The sequence below is a fragment of the Thalia democratica genome, chromosome 6 (genome assembly GCF_965202585.1).
Source record: "Thalia democratica chromosome 6, ktThaDemo2.hap1.1, whole genome shotgun sequence".
NCBI classification, from domain to species: domain Eukaryota; kingdom Metazoa; phylum Chordata; class Thaliacea; order Salpida; family Salpidae; genus Thalia; species Thalia democratica.
Genome location: NC_139170.1, coordinates 47,045,067 through 47,065,993, shown reverse-complemented (window position 1 = coordinate 47,065,993; position 20,927 = coordinate 47,045,067). Strand labels below are relative to the sequence as shown.

Genomic DNA, 20,927 nt, shown 5'->3' with positions numbered 1-20,927 from the left:
TATTATAAGGTTGTTTTATTTTTGTACCTTGAAATTTTTTTATTAGTTTTTGACTCTCATTTTCTTTTTTTTTTAAATCAGGCTAAGTTTAGCCTGAAAATTGGTAACCCTACTCTGTGCGTATATTTAGTTTATATACAAATCAAATTTTAATATTACAAAGAACTCTTGATAATGTGACCAGCAACTTTTGAATTTGCTAAAATTTTTGAAAAAAATAGTTAGACTTGGGAAAATATTTTAAACAATTTAGTCTGACTTTGAATTAGTAATTTACTGGATCCAGCCAGATCTAATAAGATCCGAATCTATTGATTGTATAAGGTATGAGTCAAGTTTTTTGGTAAAAACAACATCTTTAATTTGAATAACAATCAAGCTAAATTTATAATTGAACGACACAAGCTCTAAGCCAGGTGTCGGCAAACTGCGGCCCGCGAGGTACTTTATTGCTAAAAACTTGTTTTTTAAACGCATTAAAATAAATAGTTTTGCAATAAAACTTTTTAATTAGACGCTTAGTATAATATTTACTCTTAACTAGTGGTATTTTACAGCTTATTTTATAAAATTTTGGTTTAGAAATATACTTTATTACTAACTACTATGATTATGTTCAAATTGTTACAACCCTTAAAAACTTTTTTGTGGATAGTGCGGCCCGCTAGCAATTTTTTCAGTAAAAATTGGCCCACGAGTTATAAAAGGCTGCCGACCCCTGCTCTAAGCTAACCATCAACTACTTACAAATACTTCGTTGTAGATACTTTTAAAATAGTATATGACATGTATTAAGAGGTTCTAAAATCTAAAACATTAAAAATATTTTCTGTTTGCTATAGAAGTTATGAAAGTGTTTAATGAAAAGTTAAGTATAAATTTTTAAATTTTACTTATCATGCTTATTTTTAAAAAGTTGTTTAAAAAATCCTGATTTTTAGTCATTTTGTTTTCTTTTCAGGTAACACCATCACTTATTTTAAAAGTTATTTCTGCTCTGATTTACTTTTTAATAATTTTTTTAATTAATTAATCTTTGTCCTATTCAGCAGTTGAGAGCCTTTTATAAGTGAAAGGTCTCATTTAATGGAAGTCTTTCGAGTCGCAAAACGATAAAAATATCTTCGCTGGCCACTTTATTTTTGTAAAATTATACTAAAGAAATCATTCTGTAGAATATAGCAGCCTAATATCAATATACATTCTCTTAGTTATTTTTCCAGCTATTAATATGGCAAGTGCTGTTGACATGCTAACTTTATTGCTAACTTTGGCTTCCTGCTGAATTAGCTTTCTTCCAACATCAGCTGCAGCCTTGTCATGTAAATATTGACTTTTCAATCCTAAAGCATACATTTTTGGTGGTGTAACGCCTTCTTCACTGGCAATTTCAGTTGTTGTGCTAGTAAATGAAAGTAGGCGTCGCTGTTGCGTTCTTGGAGCAGCTTCATCTAAGGGAAGTTTTTTACCAAATTTAGAATATGAAGACTTTTCTATAACTATTTTCTCGACTATATTTCTATCTGTTCTATGTAATTTTTTATAGTTTTTTTGGATAGTTTTGTAAACTTTGAATAGCTTATCAAGATCTTCTTTAACTTTAGATTTGATAGATTTTGAAAGTTCAAGCTTGTCTATCACTTCATCAGCAACATCGTCAAAGTTAGGCTTAGTTTGAAATTGTGGTTTTTGAACAGTTCGTATATTTCGATGTTAGTTAAACTATCCATATTACTGCTAGGTTTAAATAAGTTATAGTAATAAATCTACAAAAAATATATTAGTTTTAATCAGATGCAATACTCTGAATATCTTGTATCATAAATAAAAACACTACTATTACAAAAACTACTATAATAACTTCAGTACTACAATACCTTAAATTTGCTAAAATAGTAAAAAAAAACTATTTCAATAACTAAAACATATGCTAAGCTACCATGTTTTGACCAATACTAACTGTTCTCATCATTCTTGGAGCTTAAATGATCTGTAAACAAAAGTAAGTGAATACATACACATTAAGAACCTTCTAGAACATACAAAATGGTCTTTTTTGTCATAGTGAAAAACCAGGGATAGGATACTATATCAAATTTTTTAACAGAAATATCGCTTGTAAAAACCTAAAAAATAGTTATATTTCACATGATAGATTTGTCTGTAAATTTGTATATAGAATCCTTGTCATTTTTACTAAATTATGAAAAAAATATATGTTGGTTGTACGGTGGCGAATTGAGAAAATTAACCCTAAAAAATACCCTAAATTGCCAGCAAATCATCAATGAATTTTCGACGAGAATAGAAGATTTTTTAAATGAGAAATAACATTCTTTTACATTTAAATATTCAAAGAGTTTTGTCTTTTTTCAATTAACACTAAACCAAAGAAATGGAAAAACTTAAAAAAAAGTATTTGTATAAAAGCTTGTAAAGTGTTTTTTAACAGTAGATGTAGACCTTAATTTTGACAAAATTTAAGCATTTTTCGAGACTTTTTTAAACTTAAAAAAAGCAAATTTTGGCTACATTTAAGCTTACATAACTTTTAGTATACTTAAAGCAGAACAGAAATGAACCCAGTTTTTAAAAGACGAAACCCCGCTTTAAACAATTAAATAAAAATCTTGCTTTAACTGTTTAGTCGTAAAAATAGTCAATGGCCACTTGCCAGCCCACTGTGTTCTAAGGAAATTTTTAAAAGAAAAAATGTTGAATAAAAATGGATGCATGCTGAAAATCAAATTAAGAGCACCTTTGCATATATATAAACGCTTAGTTTTGGCATTTTAACAAGTTGTTTAAAAATTAAAAATACTTTTAGATTTCTGCTAGTAGTTTGTTTGAACCATGTTCTACAATAGGGGTGGGCAACGTACGGCCCGCGGGCCGGATCCGGCCCCCGGAGTCAAAATGACCGGCCCCCAAACCTTTTTTTAATTTTAATGGAATCCGCGAATGGATGATCGGGCCCGCTAGGCATTTTCAAAATTTATATGAAATCCTACAAGCCAATGTAAATATTATAAAATTTGTACAAAACCTTTTTTAGATTATTTTCACAAAATAAACTGTAAGACTTTAACCTGAAAACGTTTTTAAAAGAAAAATGGCATTTAATTTTTGTAGTAATAAAAACACTCTTTTGTTATAGTACCTTGTTCTGTTTCAAGTCAGTTCAATTGATTCTTTCTCAATTTATCCAAAAAAAATTGTTTGCTGAACTAACTTTGATAATCTTACCTATCATAACGATTTTCATAGAAAATGACATGTAAAAAATTGATGTCTTTCCCAGATGTGTAGTGAGTTGATCTTATAAATGTTAAGAAAAGTAGTTTTTAATAATATTCACACCTACTTTAAGTAAAACTGCTCAACTTTACATTTTAGTAGAATATTCCAAGTTGAGACTACAGTTTGCACTCTTTTCTGCTATTGATATTTTAATCAAGGAATTTTTGATTAATTAAATGGTTAAGTTTAATCATGACCAACTGATGACAGTATTTCAAAACAATATCTCATCAACTTTAAGTATGATTTGTTTAGGAAATTTATTTGTGCATGTTGTAATAACAGTTTACAATCTAACAAAATTTTGAATGAATCTTTATAAGTTTTTTAAATTGAAAGATAGTAGTTTAATGTTGTAATATAGTTAACTTCTGAATAATAATATTATTATAGCCTCGAGCCAAGGATTACCAAATTTAGATAACTTCGAATAGTTAAAAGTTTTAATTGTTTTAATTTGAAATCTTAGGCTCGAGTAACTTATAGTAAGTAAATTATTGTTTTTATAAAACTAACTAATATTAATTCGGTCCAGAGTTGTAATAAATAGAGAATTATGGGTACTTAAGGCCATAGGGGGGTGAGGGGGTGAGGGGTAAACCATGTTATTTACAAGTTGATCTTATCTTATAGAGTTTTTTTCTAAGCTACAAGATGCTTTTTACTGTTCTAAAAAAATCGAATTATTTTTTGAGATATGACCAGTCAAAGTCGGGCAGCATAACAGGTTCCCTATGGGGAGGGAAAACTAAAACAGCGAAAAAAAGACTATTTTATTTAAAATCTATCTCCTCCTACATTTTTCAAGCAATCTTCTTCAAACTTTTACAGTCTAATCTTTATACAGTAACAATAAAAAAAATTACTTTGGAATTAAAAAACAAACTTTTTTTTTACTTTTGTGATAAAATTTTTATTTTTTTAAGTTACTAAAACTTAAAGTAACATTTTTTTCTTTTATTATAAAGAACGTTTTCTGAAAATTTGAAGAAGATTGCTTGAAAAATAAAGGAGGAGATAGATTTTTAGTGAATTTAAAAATTTCCGAGAAAATTAACTGCGAAAAATTTGCGGTCCATACGTTTACATCAGAAAATTTTTACAAAAATTTAAATATCTCAAAATTTAAATGATACTTTTTAATTTTATAAAAAACTAGCTTATAGTTTGTACTTAAAGCTTTCATATAAAAGCCAAAGTTAATTTTTGTAAAAAAAATGTTGGACCCCCCCTATGGCCTTACTAAAAATTAACTTAAAATTGCATACTTGAGAACCTTGGTAATTAATAAATTGATTCAAAATTTTAAAACACCTTATCAATTAGCATCCAGCCGAATCCAAGTCTTTTGAAATTAGTTTTATTCGGATACGAAACCTTGTCTAAAATTAGTATTTAGCCGGATCCGGATAATATTTTTGAATAAAGATTCGGATCTAAAAAAGGATCCAACTGAATCAAGTAGATCACTTACTCGAAATGCTCCGGCCCGCTGAGGATTTTTTTTTGGATTCGGTCTTTCAATTATTTACGTTGCCCATCCCTATTCTACAACAAAGTTGTTTAAATTGAAATAGCAATAAACCAAAAACTATTTAGTAACATGGTTTTCACACACTCAGTATAGTTAAAGCTATTTTGAGTTTTCGAACGAATAAGGCTAGTTTAGAAAGCTTTTCTAAATTTCAGGCTCTTTTTCTTTTGGCTTTAAATCTTTGCATTTTCTAAGAAATTTTACTAAAAATTTAGTCATTATGTTATTTTTTTGGCATTGAAAGTTGGTTAGTATTATTATTTCAATTTTTGAACAGTTTCTTTTTAAATCTTCTTATAACTTCAGGCAGCCTTTTTTATCATAAAGAGTGTCAACCCTAAAATAACGCCTTTATTTGTTCTAAAAGGGGGATAAACAGCCTTTAATTTAAACCAACACTCTACCAGTATCTTGCTAAAAGACTTAGTAGTCCATTAAAGAATCTAGTATATATTATTTACTAAACTATCTTAATTTCTTTACGCAAATCTACAGAAACGTATACTTATGTGTGAAAAAAATTGCTTTTATTTCAACTTGAAAAGACTCTGCGTTCTTAGCTTTTAGCATTCATTTATACTTAGTTATGCACTCCTGAGAGATAACTTTGACATATATGTACTCTTTAGCACTTTTAGTGTCGTTAAAATTAAACGAATTAAACACATCCAAATTGTAACATTTAGAGCGTTAAAGCTTTAACTTGTCAAAAAGCTACATTGCAAAATTGATTCTAATGGAAGCTGTAGCTTCAAAAATGAAAATCATACAATTTTATTTTACAAAAGTTTGCATAACTTGTTGTTACTATTGACGACGTTAAATGTTTGATTTTTAATATAAATGTTTTTGACTTAAATTGTGTTAAGTTATTTTATACTTACTTTTAATGAATGTTTTCTGGGTTTAAACAAGTGGCAACACATAAAGAGTCATAGGGGGTGTGGAGCAAAATAAATTTCTTTGTATACAGTTATCACTCATACTTCAACATTTCATTTTTGATGTATTAACATAACTGCATATTTTCAGATTAAATTCAATAACAATAGAGGTAGTTTAAATTGCTGTGTTCCCGCTAGGACGTGTTATTCTAGATGCTTTAACTTTTGCAGATTCGTAACTTTTTTGAGCTAGCTACGTCCCTGCTTCACATTCTAATGTATTTTTCACTTATTGATGGTAATCCAATTCAATTTTTTTTTGGATTAACGAGTTATATAAGATTAATGATTAGTAGAAAAAAACTGGTGCACCATTTTATTACTAACTACTTTATGTATGAATGAGGGTGTGTATTAAAATATTTTTATCAACTAAACTGTAGTTAGGTTTTGATATTTTGATTTGTTTGTTAAGCTGCTTCTGTCATATAATAACGAAAATTACTATGGACACATCAATTTTGAAAAGTCAAACATTAAGTCTTGCTTGTACAACTCAGTTAAGTAACTTTGACAGGTAAAGTTATTATAACAAATAAAGTACCGCCTTTTTTTTTCATTAAATCGTATTATTCAAAACTATAAATTCCTCGTATAAAATAATTTGTCTGCTTTTAACATAAATAAAGGTATGTTATGAATAGTAATTTTCTGGCTTTTATATTCTATCAATTTTAAACTACTATGTCCCATGAATTAAATATTTACTTTTTTTAACTAGTTTAGAATAAAAAATTCTGAAAAAATATGTAAAATATATTAGTTTTTAAGAAGTTTGTTGTTTTAATATTTTTATAAACTTCCTCCATATTTGTGATAATAGCTAAAAAAACCTCATATAATCATGTATAACAAAAACTCGACCTAGTTGGCTTAAAAAGATTTATAATATCTTTAAGTTACTATCATGGGAACGGGTCATAATTACACGAAGACAAAATTACACGAAGGAACGAAACTGCACGAGGGGACAAAATTGCACGAGAACAATTTTGCACCAAGTTATATTTTTGCACCAGAGTAAAAACAGATATAAAAAAACAGAAAAAAAAATACAAATTAATAAAAAACAAAAAGAAAAAAAAAAGTTACTGACCGAGGGTAAGGGTTAGGAAACAAGGGTTAGGTTAGGGGTAACAGTGATAATAAAAATAAAATTACAACTAATAAAATTATTATAAAAAATTAAACTAAATTAGTTAAAAAGAAAAATTAAAGCTACCGACCGAAGGTAAGGGTTAGGGTAAATAGTTTTAAAAAAAAATATTATAAATAAAAATATAAAAAAATTACTAATAAAAAAAATTAACGACCGAAGGTAAGGGTTTGGAGTAACAGTGATAGTAAAAAAACTAAGTTAAAAAATAATTTAACCCGTGCAAAAAGGTCTTCGTGCAATTTTATACCCTAGTGCAAAAGTGTCTTCGTGCAAATTTAACAGCTACCCACTATCGTAGTTGTGTACAATGATAAAAATCAATTTTTTTTTAATACAATCTATCAAAGTACATTAATGAAGTCGAGTTGTCTAAGCTGCATTTAATGTAAGAAAAACTGCTATCTCAAATGCTTACGTCATTATACTATAACACAACTGATAGCTAGAAAACAACGTATATAAAACGAACAAGCCCTTGATGAATCAGTCATATGCACTCCGGATCCAAAAAATCCGTAATTTAAAACAGCTTTCCAGTATCTGTAATCATAAAAAATACATATTCTGATAGTCATAAATTAGGATTTACAAACATTTTTAGCTAGTAAATTTACTGTTTTTATTCCTTTTTTAAGAACCTTTCCATATAAATTAGCTCATTTCTTTTACCCGGAACATTTTTAGCTATCGTGATTTTAAATAGTTTTAAAAATATATATTGTAAAATTTACACAGACTCAAAAAATATCTAACTATGTGGATTTCCTTGTAACAAGCCGTTTAAACTCAAAAAGCTTTAAACACCCTAGCAAACTGCGTAACTTTGAAAAACTTTTTTTTTCCGAAAATTTTACAAAAATCGTTTAGAGCGAATGTGAAGTGAATACTTAACGCATAAACCCAATAAGAGCACTTTTCAGAATACTTGTTGTGAAAAAGCTAAATTTGCTTTTGCACAATTTTTCTCGAGTTAGAAAAAACGTCTCGTGGGCCAGAGGTTTCTGTTTGCGAGCCGGATCCGGTCCGTATGTCGTACGTTGCCCAGCCCTAGTTGAATCTTATGCACATTTGTTTTAACAAAAAAAATTATGCAAAAATGAACTTCCATCAGGTTTGAATTTGTTGTTAAACGAGTTTACTCGCTTTCGTACATGTAAGTTGTGTGCACATATACAGAAAGTTTATTTAGAAAAATATGAAACAATATCAACTAAAATTTAGTTTTTTCTTTTGGCTTTTTAAATAGCTTTATTAAATGGAATATATATGTTTAAACGGCATTAAATTGCTCTTTACAAGTAGTTATTCCAGTTGTGAGTGTGAACAAAAATTTGAACTGGTTTTGCTAAAGAACAGTTGCTAATTTTTTTTTTCACGATATTTAACAAGTATAAATAATATAAAAAGTAAAGATATTTTTGCAGACTCATTGTATTTTTTAACCTTAGTCGACGTATAAGTAAACTTGAGTTTGCTAAAAGATACACAAATTATCGGTGATGACGGTTTTCTCTAAAAATCAGGTATTGCATTCAAATATCTTTATAAAAAAATATTAATTCAAATATCTTATATAACTCAAGTTGAATGCGCTTACTTCTTACTCGGTTAATAAAAAATGTCTTTAAAGTTACTACTTATACTTAGAATAATTTCTGGGAACTTTGTGTTTTCGTTTATAAAAGTTGTACCGCTTGTTTTATACTTTATCAAAGGGTACAAGAGTTTTTTATTTTAAAAGTATTAAAATACAATCACTGTACACCAGGCTCAATTCATAACTAGTCGCTTTAATCAATTTCAAACGAATTAATAGATAAAGAAAGAATCGTTTCTTTAAACTGTTTCATACAAACAGTACTTTTATTAAAACACAATAGAATAAGTTTTATTAGTAAATAAAAAATTACTAACATAACGAATTTTAAACTTTTTTAGATTTCTTTTAAAACACTTACTAAAATTAATGCCACTGTAACTCTTTTTATGAAGCAAAATGAAAGAGTTTACTAATTACAAAATACTTTTCAAAGTAGTTTTGTAGAAAATTGATTGTTAAAGCATAAGTTTCTTAAAAAATATCGAGTTTTAAAATACTGTTATTTTTAAACAAATTCAAAATTTTACATTTTTTTATCATAATTTATATTTCCAATATTTATTTCAACAGTTTATTACAATCAAAACAATGTTTCACTCCTATACTTGCATATAGGAGATCCTCAGTTGTTGTAAATAGGTCTTATTCAAATAGATTCTATTTGAATAAGACCTATTTACAACAACTGAGGATCTCCTATATGCAAGTATAGGAGTGAAACATTGTTTTGATTGTAATAAACTGTTGAAATAAATATTGGATATAAATCTCCTTAAAGACATTTAAGTCGAGAACTTTAAATTGTTTGATTTAAAACAAGTTACATTATTATAATTTATATTTATAAGTTTTGAATACATCTTAAAAATGTAAGCCTTAATTTGTTATATTTGTTTTAAATGAAAAATTAGTTGTAACTTAAGATCTTTAATACATAGAGTTAAATATTGTTTTATAATAAATAATTTTGAAATACTAAATCAATATTTATCTTCTTGGGCAAAAACTGAATTTTAGTTAAAACTAAAAGGATACAAAAATTTTTAAGTTATTTATCTACAACGAAAGTTTTATTTTAAAAGCTCCTACATTTGATAAGTACAAAATTAAACTTAATACTTATATAATTTGAAAAGTTACTTTTAATGGAACATAAATAGTTTAAATAAACAACTTCGTTGCTCTTTAATATTAATACTTCTGCTTATTTCTTACAAGATTCAAAAAACTTTTCAACTAAATAAATATAAACATTTCTGATGAACAATAATTTAACAAATTATACCATAAAAGTTAAGTACTAAAAAACGGACAATATTTGAAACAGTTTACATGTTTATCAAAATATCATCAACTTATTATATCAAATAATCAAAAATATACTAAACTCAGTCAAACAAATAGAACTTAAATAAAAATCAAACAATTAAGTTGAGACAGTTTATTTATTATAACAGCAAACTGTTAAAGCTCACGAAAATAACTACTGCCGAAAAGAAAACTATGATAACAAATATACAAACACTTACAATTTTCTTGTAGAATTCATACTTTTTATCTTATAAATATTGTGGCAGAAAAAACATTCTGTAAAGAGAAGTGCATAAAATTGCACATTTAGAAAAAGCATGTTAAACTACAACTTTTTATACCAATAAATACAAAAACATCACATATTCATTTTATTAAGAGAAAGTTTTTCGTGAAACCTATGCTATTGAAGGAAATGTAATTTAAGAAAATAATTAATTGAAGCGACAAAATCCGCCATCAGAAATTTTCGTTCAGATGTTCATCAATGGCTGCAAAGTTATTATTTTTATAATAAAAGAATTTATTATTTAAACTTATTGCTATAACATTTTGCTTCAAAAATTAAATGAAAATAAATTAGAAATTCATTAAAATAAAACACTTAAAAAAGACCAATATTGATAATCTAAGTCAGGGTTTCCCAAACTGGGCAATATTGGGGGCAAAGGGCCAAAGGGGGGCGTGAATATTAAATGGGGCCACGAAGTCATAATTTGAGACTTACTAGATGTTTTGGAGTTGATTATGAATAGCAAAAGAGTCTTGGGCATTTTTAAATGGTAGTTTTTGAGAAATTTCGTCGGAGGGACCATAGCTTTTTTAATTTCTTTAAAGGTGGCCTTAAAAAGTTAGGGAAACCCTGATCTAAGCAAATACTTAATTAAGTTACATGAAATTTTATGCAGAACAAAATATATAATTATAAATTAAAAATGTCATTGTTTGATTGTTTTTAACAAGTTGTAGTGTTTGGTATATGTAAAGAAATACTACTAATTCATAAAAATAGTAAAATAATAATAATAATCTAAGTGTAAAAAAAAGTTGTTTAAATCTACTGTGAAAACATATTGAAACTGTTGGAACCACTGGTTTTATGAACCAAGTTACTAATTCACAAAATCTACAACCTTATTAAGTTTATTAATTCAAGATCATTGCACCAACGCATAAAACTTTGTGTTAAACAATAAACTTTGAATTTAAAATTGTCTTATTGACAACCTTATTAAAAAAGGTTCGCTTCATCACTGAAGTAACTCCAAATAAATTAAAAATATTAAGTACTGACAGTTGGAAAACCTTAAAACAAAAGCCAATGGGAGTGTATGAACACTACGCTTGAAATGTTAATACATACTTACCAAATATCATAACAGTAAAAGTCAACCTATAGTAGATAAATTGCAAACAAACTCACGTGAGCAGAAACTCAACAGCGCTGTTCACGTTGCCGTTGGTGGCCTGCAGCGCCCTGATGTTGGCCTCTCTGTTGGTGAAGCCCATCTGCACCAGCTGCTCCAACTGCGTCCTGTACCTCTCTTCGGGCGGCTCCTGCGAGTTTGCGCCTGCCAAGAGAAATAATAAATATCAAAGCTTGCTCACTACTGTGGGTATAAATTGTAAAATCAAAGGGATATAATGCTGGTTTTAGTAGACTGATATTTTCGTTTGCACTTGTTACAAATAATAATTTAGTAAATAAGTTTGATCAGTTGTTTTTCAATTGAAACGATTTGAAACCAACTAAATTGGTACGTTTGAGAATTTGTGCCTGCGAAGAGGAATAACTGTTAGTTTAAATTCTGATAAATTGTGGCGTGACTGACCAAACGGTAGGCGTTATTTTTAAAGGTAAAACGTTCATAAACACGGTAAGCTTTTAACACATAACAATCGATAAGCCCGTTTCGTTCGACTTAATTTTGGCAAGTAACATTTATAAAAAAATGTAGATTCGATACAACTTTAATGTGCTTAAAAAAACGGAATTTTTACTATTTTTTTGTATTTAAAAAATTAGGCAATAGATTATCTTCTAAAGATAACACTAAAATTATTAAACATATTTTTGAAATCAACATTAAATTAATTTAGTTAAAACGAAATATCAAATGCTGTCCGCAGTTTGCCGACCCCTGGTTTAGATAGATAAATGAAAAGTCAAAACTTTATGGTTAAAAATCAATACTCGAGTGTGAATTGCGAAAAACTCATTAACTACAATGAAGAATACTTATATGACAATTCTTTATATTAACAATCATGTGGTGACTTATTTATACAAAATCAAACAAACAAACCTTGTTGCTGGCCTCCCATGAGGTTCCTCATCATGTTCAAAATACCCGGGTCGTTCAGCATACCGCCCGCCGATTGGCTGTTGAAAATATTACCGGCATTTGATTGGTTGTTGCCAGTTGATGTCTGGTTCCCGCCAGTGGCAGCTCCTGCGCCTCCGAATCCTGCGGCTCTGTTGTTAAATTTATCATTATTTATTGTTACAATAAAAAAGTTGTTTGACAACTGAATAATAGCCAAATAAAAATTTCATGCAAATGATCAGTATTAAATAATTAATACTTCGAGTTGCTTTACACACATAAAAGTAGTTTTAATGAAAGTAGAGTTTTCATATTTCATATATATCTTTATTCCTAAACTATTGCTATTTAAAACAGCTTACTTTGTAAAACCAAGTCTACCAACTTCTCTGCTAAAACTTATACAATTGAAAGTAATAAATAAACGAATTGAATACTTTCTTGGAAAAATCTAGATCAGCAAGTGAAAAATAAAATATCCAAAAAAATTTGATGCAAAATAAATTTTAGATATACTTGGCTATGTAATTGAAAAATTAGTCAAGTAAATATTTTAATATGAAACAACAAATAAAAAACTGTCTTTTTATGACTATGACCAGTATAGACTACTTGTGTGATACTATGTCAAAAAAATATAGATCTGAAAACTGTGCAATTAAAACAATTTACCCGGGAAACAGTCCTGGCGCTTCGGATTGCAGCTGCTGCATTCCCTCCTGGATCTGCCGCAACGCCTGCTGCGTGCGGGGGTTTCCCATCTGCTGCATCATTGCAGGGTTGTCGAGCATCATCTGCATCATTTGCGGCATCATCTGCTGCATTTGCGGGTTGTTTGCGAACAACGGGTTGCTTCCCAACATCTGTGTGATATTAAAATGCAATAAAAAATATTAAAACAGTTTTGTTATCAAAGCTACTGATAAAAATGTTTTTGTGATTAATTGTACATTTTATTAGTAAACTGAATTAAATACAAACATATGGTCATAATCAGGCTGTTTAGGTTAAACTAACACGCCTTACTAAACTTTTAATTATGAGTTAAACGCCAATTTGTTGTTATTAATACTGTATCATAATAAGACACGACCGTTTAAATCTAGTGGTAACTGTCCATTAACCTTTAAACTTAAGAGCTATCAAGTTATACTGAGATAAAAAACTTATACTTGTGAATAACATTTTATACAACATGAAATTAACTTTAGTTGCACACACAAACCTGCTGCATCGTTTCGGGGTTGTTGGCCATCTGTTGCATCATGGTTCTGACGTAGGGCGACTGCATCATGTTCGTCATCATGTCCGGGTTGGAAGTCAATTGTGACATCATATCCTGCACGCCCGGCGTGTTGAACATTCCTGTTGAATTTTATGAAAATGTTTGTAAATTTTATGAAAATGTTTGTAAATTTGATAAAAAACTTCATCACTGAACGATGATTATAAATTGAAGAAACATTCACAAAAAAAAATTGTATTAGTTCCCAAACAACGCATTTTTAATTGCATAAAATACATTTAAGACTATTTTAAATGGAGAACAAACTGTAAAACTATTGAAAATTCTTATATTAAAACTTCATGATGTTGGGACTGATACAATATAACTTTCATTTCTAAACATTTATAAATTATTTAAAACTAGATCAGAGAAAATAAAAGTAAACCGCAATTTATCACCCCTGAAAACCCAAAAAAAGCAAAGATACCAACCGGCCATGTTAGCACCGAACATGTTATTGGTGTTGTTACCACCAGCACTGTTAGTGTTATTAGTTGTGTTCCTATTGGTTGAGGTGTTGCTGCTCGCTTGCTGCTGTGCACCTCCCCACGGGTTCGGCAGCGGCTCGGTGTTCTCAGTCGTTGGCGTTTCTGTTGGATGTAGTTTGTGGTAAATAAAATACTGGTAGCAACATAATATGCATTGGTTGGAACCAACTGACTATGAAGACTCTCTCAAATAAAAAGCATCATCATAAAGAAACTAGTTGTAGCCGGCAAAAATTTTACTTAATATCAAAAAAAAAAACAAAGAAACATTTTATGTGTACGAAATTGCAAACAGAATATTTAACAACTAACCACTTGGCTCATTGTTATTGCAATATCTATTACAATTATTGTCAATAAACATTACACAACTATGCTAGAGCTTTTAAATTAAATAACACTCATCTACCATTTAATTATTTTGTGGTAAAAAATAACTTATACAATACCTACCAGTAGGCTCATTGCTGTTGCTAGCCAACGATGCGAAGGGGTTTCTTGCGAGAGAGTCCATCATTGGCGATTGAATGTCGGTGAAAGCGCGTTGCAATGCAGCACTGCCGCCTGGCATTGACTCCAAGTTGCTCATAACTCTGTTTTGAATTGATCGAAATACTAAGTTATTATTATTGTTGTAGTTTGAGAAACCAACGAAATAAAAAATGAGAAGGCTTTGCAGTCTAAAACAAGCATCGATTCCAACTTTCTCATTACTCTGAGTTTTGTTTAAGAGTTTAATTTAGAATTTGCTGTCATACAAGCTCTTACATTACTTTTTAATTGTTGTCAACCCCTCACCTTAGTTTTATACTTTATAAATATACTGATAATTTTCAATACCTGTCCTGGTTCCTGAGATGTTCCTGCATGGCTGCGGGGTTCCTCGCGAGCTCCATCGTCTGCCTCAGCAAGCTCGGATCGTTCAAAGCGTGCCTGATCTCCGGGTTTCTCTGTTTATTTTATTATACTAATTAATGAAAAACTTCCACAAGCTTGTTTCTACAAATTGGCACGTTCCAAGGAGAAAAATGCTGTCGATGAGATATTGAGCAGCAACTTATTTTTGCGTTGAAAGCACAAAAAAAAACTAAATTTAAAGCATTTAAACGAGAGATACTATACTTCAAGAACTTGATAGTTTTGCTTCTATTCAATATTTTAACACAGGCAAACAATTCGAACAAGTTTCAATTATTTGCCACATTTGCGGGTTGCTCATCATAAATTATCAACAATTAAACGAACCTCCATGAGTTCTTGCATTTGCGGGTTGCCCATCATAATGTTTTGCAGGAGTTGGGGATTGTCCAACATCGACTGCATCATTGGCGAGTTCATCGCTTGCTCCATCATCTGTATGATATGTTTATATTACAACACAATTTTAAACCTCCTAATGCCAATTAAATATTTTCCCAGGTAATTGAAACCTGGATAAGCAATTGGAGGAAACAACAAGTTTGAGCGGCAATTGCTTTCGAAAAAAGTGAGTTTATTCACTCCGTCATTAATATTAAAATGGTAAAATTAATTGGTTTTTATACCAAAAGCTACAATGTAAAATTATTTTAAGTAAAAAAAATACATCTGATTCTCATTATGGGAATGAATAAAAAAATAAATACTCACTTTAAATATTTTTTTTTTAATTACTTCTTTGATTACCAAAAAAAAGATTAAATTGTTTAATATTTTTTTCTTTTCTAGTTAATTGAGTTACTTTTAATTTCATTAGTTTTTATTTAACTCTTAATTACTATATCTTATGCAGTTTTTTTTCTAAGACTTAGTGTAAACTAAAGGTATTTAATGAATTTAGTGAAATATATATTTAAAGCTTGTATAAAACTTAATTCTATATTACAATAACCTTTGGTTTTTTTTTAATTTATTTCCTTAAATTGAGGAAATACAAAAACTTTTAACTTAATTAATCAATTTTGAAACAAAGTGATCATTTTAAGTCAAAAAAATATTCATATATATGTGCAATGAATAACTATATTTGTAAAAAGCAGCAACTCACTTTTGTCAGTTTAAAAAGCAAAATCTTAAAACAACTAATTAAAAAGTAGACAGTAATTAAGACAAAGAACAAAAAATAGATGAAACCATAATGTGTTGCGAAAACAAAGTACAAAACTACGTCAACTTATATGGCTTTTTTAACAAAAATTAAATTAGTAATACTATTGAATAAATAAAATACATAACTATATATAAAACAACAAGAATTGAAATATAAATGGAGTATAAACGTATATGCGTATTCAATTTTTAATTGTAAGGGTGTTACATACGAACTTATATGGGTGATCTACACAAATCAAAATAAATACCTGCGGATTGTTCATCATCTGTTCCTGCATCTGCCTCATCCTGTCACCCCCGAGACCGCCTTGCTGTCCGAACATGCTGCCCAGTCCGCCAAGACCACCGAGTCCGCCAAGTCCAGCTGGTACAAAGTTAATAGTTAACAAGGTGTAAATTAAATAAACAAATCGAAAATTTTGAAAATGGTGTCTTTTAAATATGTTTAACAGTTTTCCGTTTGCAAAGTAAGATCCTAAATAGCTGTACTTATGTTCAAAATTAGTTTAATTAATTGTTACGCACACCCGTTTTGGAAGAATACCAAAATAATTTTAATCTGTTTGTATGTTAAAAGATAATATAAAAAGTATATGTGTATTAACTTGAAGATCATAATTATTTTGACAAAATAAATTTAAAAAACAAGGTATTCTTTAGATTAGTGTAGCAAATGTATTTTCTAGGTTTTCAATGCAACTTGGTCAAGCTTTAATAAACAAATACTGTCAGATAAACCATCTATAAGTATGAACACAGATTAAAATGTAATTTTAAACAACAAAAAAGTATAATAAATAATAAAAGCTGAAAACCTTTATATTACAATTAAAATACTGTAAAACAAAATCTTTCAAAATAAAGTGCACTCAGTATCAGTCAGTATAAAAATATTCAATAAATTACTTATAGTTAGTTACCAAACAAACTGTTAACTATGAAATCATAAGAGGATTTGAAATGAATAAAAATAATTACTTAAGAAATGTAATATTAAATTTAAAAATGTTATGTGTGTCAAAAGTAAATAAAAAAGTTGAGATTAAATAAAAGCTAAAACAGAACACAACTCACCAAACATGTTGTTGGCGTTGTTGGTGGTGCCAGTGTTGTTCGTGTTAGGCGCGCTAGCAGGTTGGTTGGTGGTAGCAGGACGGTTTTGCTGCGGTGGCGGCGCTGAAGTGGACGGCTTGTTCTTGATGACCACATGGATGGTGTGTTTGTCCTTTATCTTGTGCGTCTCAATGGTGTCCTCGTCCTTCAATATTTTACCGGCGAATATGAGCACCACCCTGTCCATGGTGGCTGAGAAAGCAGTGCATGCTTTTTCGCGCAGCTTGAAAAAAAAATGGTTGTAAAAATTAGATTTTACTAGTTTTGTTAACTATTTAACTACTTAGTTATTTTGCTAAATAAATTTTATACCCCTTAAATCTGCATTTGAGGTCTTAAGGTTTTGCATGTTGTACCATAATTGTGAAACTGATTTAACTAACATTAAATTTTGTTATAATGATGTTTGTGAATTTTAGTGTGTTAAACAAAAAGTAGATCAAGTAAATTTAGTAAGTTATTTAATGTTAGTTTTTGTTAGACTTGGTTGATTTGATTCAAAACTTTTATGCCCACAAAAGCTGTGTCTAAGGCCATAGTGTTACTTATTTTACAAGTTGGTTTACTTTGCAATTTTTTTAACTTGATACCTACTTCACTTAATACTACTTTGTTGTGGAGCCTGAGCAAAGCGCACATACCTTTTAATTTAAAACAAATTATTTTTATTTTCAAATTTGAGTAGCACTTACTCTCTAGACTCAAACTTCCATTTTGAAAATAAAAACTACATTTTAGTTTGTTATAGGTACATAAACTTGAATAAAAAATTTAAGTTCTGAGTTATTTTATAAATGGAGTGCTTTTGTACCCTTAAAAATGTATTCATGAAATATTTAAAAAAGCTTCAAATACATATATCTAACCTATATTATAAACTCTCAAAACACAAGAAGTAAACTTAACATTTAAATTTAAAATTAGAAACATACTATCTAGAAAACTAGTAGGTGAATATGAAGAAATAATTTCAACTGAGTATATCTATTACTTATTAATTATTGATGTTACACTTATTTAACTAAGTAAAAGTCTACAAATACTATTTATAAAATCAGTTTCAACAGTTAATATAAATTCAATAGTGAAAAAATCTAAAGAAAACACATAAAAATGCTATAAACTTCTAACAAAATTACCATATCACATAACATAATTACTAATTAAAGTATTATTTTTAATTTTTTGAAATTGAAACTGACGAAATCCAAAACTATTTTATAAATTCTTTCAACATTTATAGAACCATTTCACTAAAAAATATTTTTTTGGTTGCAGGTAAAAAAATAAAGTCATATATTTTTAGCACATGTTTTTAAAATTAAAACATTCATAATTTTAGCTTCTATTTTCCTTAAAAATATCTGTTTGTTTTGTTTTACAACTAACTTAGCTAACATATATATCTATAATATATCTTAAGTATAATTTCAAAATTTAAATAAATTCAACAATTTTTTAAATTTGTTTTTAAATTGGTAGAACATTTGCTTATTTAAAAACCAAAAAAAAAATAAATAAATTCCATTTCACAAATTCTTTAAGGTTTGAGACACAAGCTAAAAATATTGTAGATAATATATTTGGAAATATTGAAAAATCTGGTCTAAAAAAAACCACATATGCTCTGGTGTAAACCTTTTAATTATAACTACATTTTTTACTTAGAACTCTATGAAAATTAACTAATCGTAAATTTGTTACTCTTACTCATTAAATTATTTTTAAAATAAAGGATTTAAATAAAATACTATAAAAAAATCTATAAATTTTTCTAATTACCTCTTTTATGGTGCATTTAGGAGGCACTTTGACAACTTCTTTGCTTTTTGGTGCCTTCAAAGTGATGGAATACTCTTGAACTTCTTCTGACATTTTCAATCTTATATAACTAACTTATAACAAATCTAAAATACAAGTTATTTTGAAACACATGGGTTTTAAATGTAAACTATTTTCATTCAAATTTAACAACTAGAATTGAACTCCAGGTCTCTTATTAATGTCATAAAAAATTATTTAAATAACTATAAATTACAGTTAACAAGTACACTGTTTAACTGTACATTTCATAGAAAACTAATTTAAACATACTACTACTATTGTTGAAAATTTTCAATTACTGTCTGGTTGTACTTGTTAAGCTTTGTATTTATATCTGTACCACCAATTAGTAGTTGTTTTAGTTTTAGAATTTGTTCAGAGCTTATTTTAAAGTTAAATACATCAACATATTTAAAACTTTGTGACTCCTATTAAAAAACTTTTTAACATTAGAAAACTATAATTTAATCAAATTGTAAATTTTATAATATATTTTTTATTTAAGTTCAAGATTTTTTTACAAGTATATCTTTTAATTTTGGAATTTTAGTTATTCTAAAAGTCTATTTCTTTGTCAACTTGCTTGAAACCAATTTGAGTTACGGAAGTTATTTGATTTTTACACAAATAACTAAAAGCTTTATCAAATTTATACATTAAATGGAGCTTAAGATGTTATTAAAGCACTAACTAGGCATTTCTAAACTTTTCTAGAAGCATACACAGACAAAATGCAATTATTAACTAAGTTTAAAACAAAGCTTTAAAATGATTATTAAATAAAAACAAAAACTTTAATTTAAAAATAGATAATAACCATAAGTAAATATGATTTTTTGATTAAATTTTACCGTAGTACAACAATGACCTTGTATATTGAATAAGAAAAGATAATAAATTGAATTTAAATTGGATCAAATTATTACTAATCATCAAAACTGTACATTGTACAAATTATTATCTTTTAAACTTATCTACAATTACAATTTAACATAAATGTATTCAAATAATGCAGTTGCAACATAAATTTATAAATTCAGGGTTGCCACTTGTTTTTTTTCAAATTTTTTCTAGGTTTTCTTATTTCTTCCAGGTTTTTTAAGGTACACATTTTTGGGTCTATTTTTAGTTTAAAGTTAAGTTAAAAGTAAGAAACTGTTTTAAATAGTATAAAAACATTTACAAGATACTTTAATAATAAAAAAAACTATGATGACAAAATTTTTTTATTTATTTGATAGACAAATTGAAATTTCACAACTGAAAATGTGAAAATTGTTAAAATTCCAGGTTTTTCCAGCCTTTTTTTTGCGTTAATTGTCAAAATCCAGGTTTTTCCAGGATTCCAGGTAAAGTGGAAACCCTGTAAATTATAAAAGTTCTAACCTTAACAATAAAAACTCCTCTGATTCATAAACTTAGCCTAAATAGTTTAAGTTTGTTAGAAGAGCTTTAAAACCAATCAGTTTAAAATAAGCTAGTATAACTTTTTTCCAGGCATTTCTAGTTAAAATAGCTTCCCTGAATTCAATGATAATTTATGCTTTTCAAAATTTTCAAAACTTTATCAAATGTTTCTTGACTTTTTTTGGATTTTTTAAAGTGCTTTCCTGTTTAAAAGTAACCCTGTAACAACATGACTTTTTTTTATGCTAACTAGAGAACACATTTGAGGGGATTTAAATAATTAAAATTTTTAAAATGTGTAATTGCTGAATATTAACAGTTTCACAGAATTTTTCTCAGTTTTATTTCAAAATTTTTACACAAATAGGGCTTAAGTATATCCTTAATCTTTTAAAAAATTCAATTTTACGTTTGTTTAGGTTTTGACTGCTTATGTGTTTTTATAATAAACTAAGCTATCTCTTGAACTTTCAATGACAATGTTGTTTTAGTATGAAAAGTATTTTCAATAGCAAAGCTTTGACAAATAAAAAAGTTATTA

At 28.1% G+C, this 20,927-nt stretch overlaps 1 protein-coding gene across 1 annotated transcript; it reads right to left on the bottom strand.

Moving 5' to 3' along the window:
* Positions 1-9,963: 9,963 nt before the first annotated feature.
* LOC145839427 (ubiquilin-1-like) lies at positions 9,964-19,064 on the bottom strand. Its single transcript, XM_082946999.1, has 12 exons — positions 18,938-19,064; positions 17,117-17,378; positions 16,291-16,406; positions 15,197-15,304; positions 14,792-14,901; positions 14,405-14,544; positions 13,895-14,053; positions 13,401-13,540; positions 12,848-13,038; positions 12,155-12,324; positions 11,272-11,419; positions 9,964-10,339 (listed from the first exon to the last, which is right to left on the bottom strand). The coding sequence occupies exons 1-12, from the start codon at positions 19,028-19,030 to the stop codon at positions 10,333-10,335; spliced, it is 1,644 nt and encodes a 547-aa protein (XP_082803125.1). The 5' UTR covers positions 19,031-19,064; the 3' UTR covers positions 9,964-10,332.
* Between the last annotated feature and the right edge of the window lie 1,863 nt (positions 19,065-20,927).

Coding starts and splice junctions, on each gene's coding strand:
- LOC145839427 (XM_082946999.1), bottom strand. CDS start 19,030: ATGTCAGAAGAAGTTCAAGAGTATTCCATCACTTTGAAGGCACCAAAA. Junction 13,541..13,894: donor GTTCGGTGCTAACATGGCCG/GTTGGTATCTTT, acceptor AAAATTCAACAG/GAATGTTCAACACGCCGGGC. Junction 13,039..13,400: donor ACCCCGAAACGATGCAGCAG/GTTTGTGTGTGC, acceptor AATATCACACAG/ATGTTGGGAAGCAACCCGTT.